The sequence below is a fragment of the Mus caroli genome, chromosome 1 (genome assembly GCF_900094665.2).
Source record: "Mus caroli chromosome 1, CAROLI_EIJ_v1.1, whole genome shotgun sequence".
Classification (NCBI taxonomy): domain Eukaryota; kingdom Metazoa; phylum Chordata; class Mammalia; order Rodentia; family Muridae; genus Mus; species Mus caroli.
The window spans coordinates 77,960,702-77,970,055 of NC_034570.1; the positions used below are offsets into that span (position 1 = coordinate 77,960,702).

Here is a 9,354-nt window from a genome sequence, read left to right on the forward strand (position 1 = left end):
ACATGTGGGTGCTGGGAACTGAATTCTGGTCCTTTGCAAGAGCAGCAAGCACCTCTTGACCACTTAGCCATTGCTCCAGTCCACAGACTACACTGCTTTTGAAATGATAACCTGCCTTTGCATGATACTAGCAGACCACCACCTTGTAAGAATTTACAAAACTCAGTCATACTCTCGTGTTCAAAGCCCACATATCTGGACCTTCTGTGCAAACACAGACACTTGGGTTTACCTTACAAAGAAGTGGGGAGTTGCAGTGTTTTTATTTCCAGTCTTTGCATATAAAATCCTAGTCTCAGTGAATGGAAAGAGGTAAGGAGAGGGAGAGAGAAAGGGAGGAGAGAGAGAGAGGAAGGAAGGGAGGGAAGGAAGGAGATAGAGGAAGGGAGGGGAGAGGAGGAGAGAGTGGGAAGGAAAAGAGAAGGGGGGCTTTTTTGTGGTTTTGTTTTGTTTTGGTTTTTGATACAGGGTCTCATGTAGCCCAGGATAACCTTGAACCTCTGACCCTCTTGCCTCCACCTAAAGCTGGGATTACAGGCATTTGCCAACATGCCTGGCTTGAAAGTTTTCATAAGGGCATCTGTATCAACTATTTAATAAGCTATAAACACTGTCACCTCTAAGACATACACAGTTCTAATCACGTCTGCCACCTCTGCAGAGAGGCCACTCTGCTTACAGATGAAGCGATGACAATGCCATTCACAAGTGACACCACCGGTCATCACACAGAGTGTTCCTCTAGGAGCCAGGTGAGGTAGGCACGAGGAGGGAACCCACAGGAAACGTTACAGGACACTAAACATGTGCACCCTCTATGCACTTCCTTCTGGATTGTTCTATCATCTGAATACATGGTTGGATGAGCAAAAAGAGTATCCCTACCGTGTAAAGCAAACCACATATATAAAAGGAAAAGTCATATTTTTGGGTGATGTCAAAGATCCATCCTATGAAAACAAAACAAAACAAAAAGGCATAGATATTCAGCATAACACAGTTTAAGACAAAACTTCAAGATATAAACCACGCATTTATTGCTACTTCAATTTTTTCTTTTCTTTTTTTTAAATAAGAGTTTGGACTGGGGATGTAGCTCAGTGGTAGAACACTTGGCTAGCACACATTAGAGCCAAGGTTCAGTCCCCAGTACTGTCCCTCCAAAGGATTTAATTAACTTTGTTATGGGGGTGGGGAGGTGGAACCCAGAGTTGATACAAGATCTTACATATTCAAGGTTGCATTTTTAATTTTTGTCTGTTCTTTAGACAGGGCCTCACCATGTAGCCCTGGAATGCACTACATAAACCAGGCTGGCCTCTGACTCTCCAATCCTGGGACTAATGGCATGTGCTGTCATGCCTGGCTGTTGTAATTTGGCTTTATCCTTATTTATTTCTGTGTAAGTGTATAACCTTTTCTTGTGGCACGCAGGGATCATGAGGATGTGAGGAGGTCACAGAACAACTGTGTGGGGTCAGTTCTCTCCTTCTACCTTTATGTGGGTCCCAGGGATTGAACTCAGGTCACCCAGCATGCTGAACTAGTTTGTCAAGTACTTTACCTGCTGTATTGGCTGGTTTTGTGTGTCAACTTGACACAAGCTGGAGTTATCACAGAGAAAGGAGCCTCCCTTGAGGAAATGCCTCTGTGAGATGCAGCTGTAAGGCACTGTCTCAATTAGTGATCAAGTGGGGAGGGCCCATTGTGGGCGGTGCCACCCATGAGCTCATAGTCTTGGGTTCTATAAGAAAGCAAGCTGAGCAAGCCAGGGGAAGCAAGCCAGTAAGTAACATCCCTCCGTGGCCTCTGCATCAGCTCCTGCTTGAGTTCCAGTCCTGACTTCCTTAAGTGATAAACAGCAGTGTGGAAGTGTAAGCTGAGTAAACCCTTTCCTCCCCAACTTGCTTTTAGGTCATGATGTTTGTGCAGGGATAGGAACCCTAAGACACCCACTGACCCACACAATCAGCCCTGTTTTATGTGCCATTTGATTTAAAATTAAGAGACCACAGGTGTGGCAGAGGCAGGTGATTTCTGTGAGTTCAAGGCCAGCCTGGTCATAACAAGTTCCAGGCCAGGTGGAGCTACCTAGTGAGAGCCTGTCTCAAATAAAACAGAACAGAACAAACAAACAAATCAAAAGGAAAAAAAATAAAAAAAACTACCACCTCCAAAGAGAAAACAAAAAAAAAAAGTTTTGTTTTGTTGTTGTTTTTTGAGACAGGATTTCTCTGTGTAGCCCTGATTGTCCTAGAGCTCTATAGACCAGATCCACCTGCCTCTGCCTCCGCCTCCCAAATGCTGGAACTAAAAGCATGTACCACCACCGCCCAGCTAAAGGTCATATTCGTTAGATGTGGTTTAGCAAAATGCTCTGCCCTTTCTCCATCTACAATCTAAAACATGATTAAACACATAACCCAAAAATAATGGTTCAGCGACAGAATCTGAAAGCCATGCAGACACATCTCAGCCACTCCCACCAACTTCCGCTCAGTGACACCAGCTGCCTACAGTGGATTTGTATGGCTGATGGCCACACGAATGCTGTAGAGTGGTCCGTATCTACCTACAGAACAGCAGATAGGGGTCTATAACCTAAAAACTAGGCAATTAGGACAGGTTCTGTCAACCCAGCTACAGGAAGAATGTAAATTAAAAGGGCACCAGGGCTACAGGATGACCTCACAGACTCAGCTTGGGCAATTTAATGTGACCATGTCTCAAAATGAAAATTAGCCAAGCATCACACACACACACACACATACACACACACATACACACACACACACACACACACCTCTAATCCCAGCACTTGGAAGGCAGAAGCAAGGCAGGTCTCTGTGGGTTTGAAGCCAGGCAGCTCTGCATAGTGCATTCCTGGCAAGACAGAGTCACACAGTGAGGCCCTGTCCCTAAGAGGGAGGGGAAACAAAGCAAAACTGGCAATGTAGCCCAGTGGTGATCACTTAGTCATTTAGCATGGAAAGAGACCCTCAGTTCAAAACCCAACACCACCCAAAACGACGGCAAAACTGAACAACTATAAATGAAGTTCTCATGTGCTGCTCGGCTCCAGCGAAAGCTGGCTTGATCACTAATAGTTAAATCTTCAGTCTTCACGCGACCAAGTGGGAAGGAACTACAGACAGCTTAGTCTCAATATAGTGCCTGAGTGTAACCCCAACTTCAGATACAGAACAAGACCCCATCAGACTGGAAAATGGAGGTGTGTGTGTGTGTGTTTTGTATGTGTGCACAGGTGCCCATGGAGGCCAGAAGAGGTTGTGGATTCTCAGGAACTGGAATGGCTGTGAGCCTCTGGATATGGGTGCTGAGAACAAAACGTTTAGAAGGGCAGCAATGCTCTTAACCACTGAGTCGCTCTTTAGCCTCCTGCTCCTATACTATAGATTGAACCCAGCTACGACCTCACACTTGCCAGGCAAGCGCTCAGACACTGTACCGGCTGTACCGTACTGTGTGAACTCCCTATATATTGATCTCCTAATCGGTCATGTGACATCACACCTGGTTGTGATCTTTGTTCCTTGATTTGGAACTTGGGCCCTCTGCAATCCTTTAATCCATTAACTCAAAGTCTCACAGGAAACCCTGGTTTCCTCTTCAGTTGCCCTTGCCTTTCATTTGAGTGTGTCCTGTGAGAAGGGCAGGTGTCTTTCTCCTCAGTTAATCTGCTCCCACCCATCTCCTGGACAACATTGGAAATGCTTGTTAGGGAGGTTTTATTCAAAGGAGGGTGAGCCATGGAGCTGGATTTTGCTAGAAAGGATTCTGGAAACATTTAGAAAAACTACCTAGTAATATGACACATTTTAAGGAGACGTGAACACCCAGCCATGTTATAAAGATCGAAGATGGTGTTGTCTGATGCCATGGTGGAAATGTCTGTGTAATGTAATGTAATTGCATGTCTTCCCTAAGTGTATAATACGGCAGTAAAATTGTACCAGGTTTTTAAATGGGACTAGAAATCTCTCTGAAAAATAGGAAATAATTTTGTTTCTGAATCCACTTACCAAAAAGGGAGGAAAAAAGGTAATTGGTGAAGTAATTTTCTTTGCATCACATTAAGTAGCATTTCAAGCCCATTTGGGATGTCTAGCAAGAATCGAATGTGGTTATTTAGTGACTCTGGTTGCTAGGCACCCTGACCCTACAGTGCGGGAGTGCTGGGACTGCATCTCATTATGAGTTTAGTGTCTTGGCCTGAAGAGTCAGTTCAACAATATGCAGGCAACTGACAAATGTCCTTCACTCTCAGTGCATGAATCAGTGGGATGAGAGGAAGAAAGAGACAAAAGGAGGAATGACGCTTTACACCAGACACCTAGACACACTGGGACACTGGCCTGTGTCCCCACAGCTGTGAGAGTGGGCACCCACAGAAGCTTCTCTCTTTGACTGTTTCTGATAGGTGTTTTTGTATTTTGGTTTTTGTTTTGTTTTTGAGTTGGGGGTCATATGCAACCCAGGCTAGCTTTAAACCACTGATGCTCTCACCTCTACCTCCCAAGTGCCAGGATCTCAGGCTTGCACCCACATGCCTGGCCTTGTGTGTTTGTGTGAGCATATGCACATGTGTGTATGCATATATGTATGTGTTCTGAGTGTTTGGAGGTCAAAAGACATTTATGCTCCTCCATCTCCATCTGTTCCCTGGAGGCAGGACTTCTCCCTGGACTTGAGGCACATATTTCCTTGACTCGATCTCTGACTGCTGGAACAGTAAGATAATGTTTATGGCAGCTTGTTATAGCAGCAACAGGAAACAAACACAAGGCTAGGCCCAAGCACAGATGCCTTTTGGTTATTTTGAGATAGGGTCTCATATGCCAAGGATCACCTTGGGCTCCTGATCTTTGCCTCTCCCTCAAGTGCTATGACTACAGGCATGAACCACCATGCCCAGTGTATGAGGTGCTGGGTGTAGAACTCAGGGCAATGTGCACACTAGGCAAATACTCTGCCAGCTGATGCATATCCTTGGCCCTGTTTTTGGTTCCTTCTTTAAAAAAACGTTTTTTCCCCCCTGGTTTTTCAAGACAGGGTTTCTCTGTATAGCCCCGGCTGTCCTAGAACTCACTTTGTACACTTTGTAGACCAGGCTGGCCTCGAACTCAGAAATCCGCCTGTCTCTGCCTCCCAAGTGCTGGGCTTAAAGGTGTGCGCCACCACCGCCCTGCTTAAAAAAACCTTTTATTTATTTAATGATGTGTGTATGCGTATAGGTCTGTGCCACAGTATAAATGTGGAGGTCAGAGGACAATCTGCAAGGTTCTGTCCTTTCCTTCCACCATCTGGGTTCTGAGGATTGGAATCAGCTCTGATTTTTACCGACAGTCATTTCTCAGGCCCCTGGTTGTGGTTTCTTGAGACAGGGTCTCATAATGTAGCTAAAGCTAGCCTGGAATTTACAATAATCCTCCTGTCTCAATACCCTTACTACTGGTATTACAGATATGCGTAATACACACACATATATATGTTCAACACATACACATACACACACACACATGCACAGCCACACCTGGCCTTTTTGCCTTTTGGACCAGCTTAGGCTGACTTCTTCCTACTTATATTTCCCAAGTGCTGGGACCTCAAGCATGTGTCACCATGGCCAGCTCTGACATTGGATTTTGTAGGGGAAGGGGAACGGACCACCCCACATCCTGCCTTCCTGCATGCACTCTAAGCTCTGGGCCCCTTGGTGCACTCACCTGCGAATGGTGGTCCTAGTAAGGCTGAGATGCCATTGGCGCAGATGATGATGCCGTAGGCATTGGCCAAGTGCTCAGTGCCAACCAGGTCCTCTGTCACCACAGGCATGAGGGAGAAATACCCGCTAGAAAACCCAATTAGGGCACAAATGACAGCCAGGCTCGCGTAGGTGTGCATCAGAGGCAGAAGGAAGATGCTGAGCACTAGGGTGAAGTTAGCGATGAGGAAGACATTCCAGACGCTGATACAGGGGAGGTCGGCCACGGCTCCCAAGATCACCTTCCCGAAGATGTGAAGTATTGCTATAATCGAGGTCAGAGGGAATGCGTCATTTTGCTCTGACAAGTTATACAAACTGACGATTTCGGGCAGGTGGATGAAAGGGATGACAAAGCTGCTGTATGCGAACAGAGCCCAGAAAATAAAGGCTACAAACATGCGGTTGGTGAAGAGTGAAGCCGTCCCAAAATAGCCCGAGTGCCAGTCCCTAAAGCCCCTCCGGACTTGCACAGTGAGCTGGCTCACTGTCTTCAGAACCCGGAAGGCACACACGTTCTTCCTGGGATGGGTTTGACCTTGACACTCCTGTGTTTGAAGGTCACACACCATCTCCTCATTCCCGGGCCTTCTGTCCTGTTCTTCAGTCATGCCCAGTGGTCCTCCAGACTTAACAGATTCAGTGGAGTAAGCTGGGAGAGCACGCGGCTCTTCTGCTTCTGGGCAGTTTTCTACCTTCTCGGGAGAGAGGGGCCTCATGAGCGCTCCACAGACACACAGGTTCAGGGACAGAGCACCTTGGATGAACATAGCATTCCGCCAGCCATATTCTGCGCACAGGTATTTCAGCAACACGGTCATCAGGAACGTCCCGAATCCTGTCCCCGTGGTACTGAGGCCCTGGGCCAGGGCTCGTCTCTTCTGAAAGTACCTTCCCACCATGACCACTGCAGGTAGGTAAGCCATCCCACTGCCAAGGCCTGCAGGTGAGAGGGAAGAAAGCACAGGGCACAGTCAGAATCCTTAGGACATATAGACCTGCTGTGTCAGGCAGAATTCCAGATTATAGCAAAAGGTCTGAGGCCATGAATTTAAAAAGAAGAAAGGTTTATTTTGGTTAGCAATTTTAGAGAATTTAGCTCCCGATGCTTTTGGGCACATTTCAGCAGAGCAAAGTTCAAGGCTGCTGAGAAGTCAAGGAGAAGAGGACCAGGGATCTAGCTGTTGGCAGAGTGCTTGCCCTAGCATGTGCAAATTCCCAGCACCATGTATAAAAACATGGTCACAGTGACACCATATGTCTTTATTCCTAACACTAGGAAGCAGGAACAGGAGGAGCTGAACTTCAAGGTCATTCTCAGCCTGTGTAGTGAGTTTGAGGCCAATATGGGATGCGCAGGGCCATGTTTAAAAATGTGTGTGTGTGTGTGTGTGTGTGTGTGTGTATTCCCAATTACCAATTTCTTCTAGTAGGCCCTACTCCCTAAAGATGCCTGTCTTCACTACATAGCCTTCAGGGACATTTAAGATCCAAATCATGCTGGGGGGTGGGGTAGTGGATCACTCTTTTAATCCCAGCACTTTGGAGACAGAGGCAGGTGGATCTCTGTGAGTTCGAGACCAGCCTGGTCTACAGAGTGAGTTCCAGGACAGCTAGGGAGACATAACAAAACCCTGTCTCAAAACACAGAAAATCCAAAACAATGTCAAAAGGAGATGTAAGCTGTGTAGCCTTCATCTGCTTACAGCATTGTACGTTTCCATTCTAATGAAGGATAGCAGTATGTAAGGAAGCTCCAAGGAGGGGGTGCCAGGAGGAGCTGCCATTTTTCCCATCAGACTTTGCGGTAGTTTCTATCAATAACAGCAGAGCAGACCGCTCCTGTAAGATCAGGCCAGCCTCAACTACAGAAAAGGCCCTGTCTCAGGCAGGCTCAGAAGAAGAAAGTGACAAGTGTCTGGTCAGCGTACAGTCCATGAAAGAAGCTGTGTGACTTTTTAGGACCTTGTAAGAAAACTTCATGTAAACCAGAAAAGAGTCTTGCAATCTCTGTTCCTTTAGAACAGGGATTTGTTCTTAGAATGCACTTTTGTGCCCTTCCTAGAAGTAATAGTAGGAGTGGGTATACTTCAGATTAGCCATCATTTTACCCGTTCTTATTCAGAGGGAAGTTCCCAAGCACAGTTGTCCTCATGACCTTATACAGCCCAAACTCTGGTGGCCATGTCCTTGTTACTGTAGACAGCTCCAGCTCAAGCAACTTTTGCTCACATGACTTTGCCTCACCCTCAGAATGCCCTCAGAATATAAATTGTCCGATGCTCTGAATAAAGATGGCTATCGCGTGAGACTAGTTAGTCGGCTCTTCCTTAGGCTCAACTCTCCCAGGTTCAGGCCAATTAGAGCCGTAACCGTCCCTGAGCCTCCTGCCCCCGTGTCAGTGAGGGCAAGACACGGTCCTCTAATTTGGGTCAAACTCTGGATCACTCTTTATGAAGCTTATGACCACAATGGTAGAAATCAGACTTTCTTAGAATGTAAAACAGACAGAGAAAATAGCCTTTAGGCGGGCTGGAGAGATGGCTCAGCAGTTAAAAGCACTGACTGCTCTTCCAGAGGTCCTGAGTTCAAATCCCAGCAACCACATGGTGGCTCACAACTATCTGTAATGGGATCCAATGCCCTTTTCTGGTGTGTCTGCAGACAGCTACAGTGTACTCACATACATAACATAAATAAATAATTTTAAAAATGTTTTAAAAAACAACCTTTAGAGACCAGCAAGATAGCTAACAACATGGGAGAACTTGCTGCCCAAGCCTGACAACCTGAGTTGGATCCCTAGGATGCATGATGGAGGAAAGAACTAAATTCTGCAAGGGCGTTCTTACCGCCACACGTGCATATACACACGTGCTCGCGCGCGCGCACACACACACACACACACACACACACACACACACACACACACACGGACCTGGGCTAGTTCCTGGCAGCTACACAGCTGCTTTTAGTGGTCTGACCACTTCCCCTGCCCCTTCCTGACATCTGCGGTCACCGCTGACACTTGTAGTTCATATATACACATGCAGGCAAAACGCTCATACACATAAAATAAACTGAGAGATGGCTCAGTGGTTAAAAGCAGGTTTCCTTCTCAGCACCCACATGATGGCTAACAAACATCTGTAATTCTAATTCCAGGGATCTGACACCCTCTTCTGACCTCCGAGGGTACTGCATCCATGGGGCACAGTGTATACATTGGCAAAATAATTAACAAAATTAAAAAGACATCATTCCATGGCCTGTCACCAGGTCCATATCCTCCTCATAAGCTGATTGACTTTGGACCATCTGTAACATCTGCCTGCTTCTTGAGAAAATTAACGGAGTAAAAATAAGAAAATGACACATCTAGATGACTGTTGTATGTTGTATCTTTATGCAAAACCCTAGCCTGATCCTTCAAGAAATGAAGAACTTGCATCCATTTCTGTGGCTAGTGTGGACCTTTCTTTCTTTCTTTCTTTCTTTCTTTCTTTCTTTCTTTCTTTCTTTCTTTCTTTCTTTCTTTCTTCCTTCCTTCCTTCCTTCCTTCCTTCCTTTCT

At 46.2% G+C, this 9,354-nt stretch overlaps 1 protein-coding gene across 2 annotated transcripts in view; it reads right to left on the minus strand.

Annotated features, from left to right (window-relative positions):
- Slc16a14 (solute carrier family 16 member 14) overlaps positions 1-9,354 on the minus strand; it is a 28,250-nt gene continuing 18,896 nt past the window's right edge. Inside the window, exons 4-5 of one of the 2 annotated variants that reach the window (XM_029470408.1) lie at positions 5,745-6,722; positions 1-950 (exon numbers count right to left, since the gene is read on the minus strand). In XM_029470408.1, coding sequence (XP_029326268.1) covers positions 799-950; positions 5,745-6,722 — 1,130 coding nt within the window. In that variant the 3' untranslated portion in view covers positions 1-798. The remainder of the gene's footprint in view (positions 951-5,744; positions 6,723-9,354) is intronic. The other variant, XM_021173497.2, reaches the window with a different exon arrangement.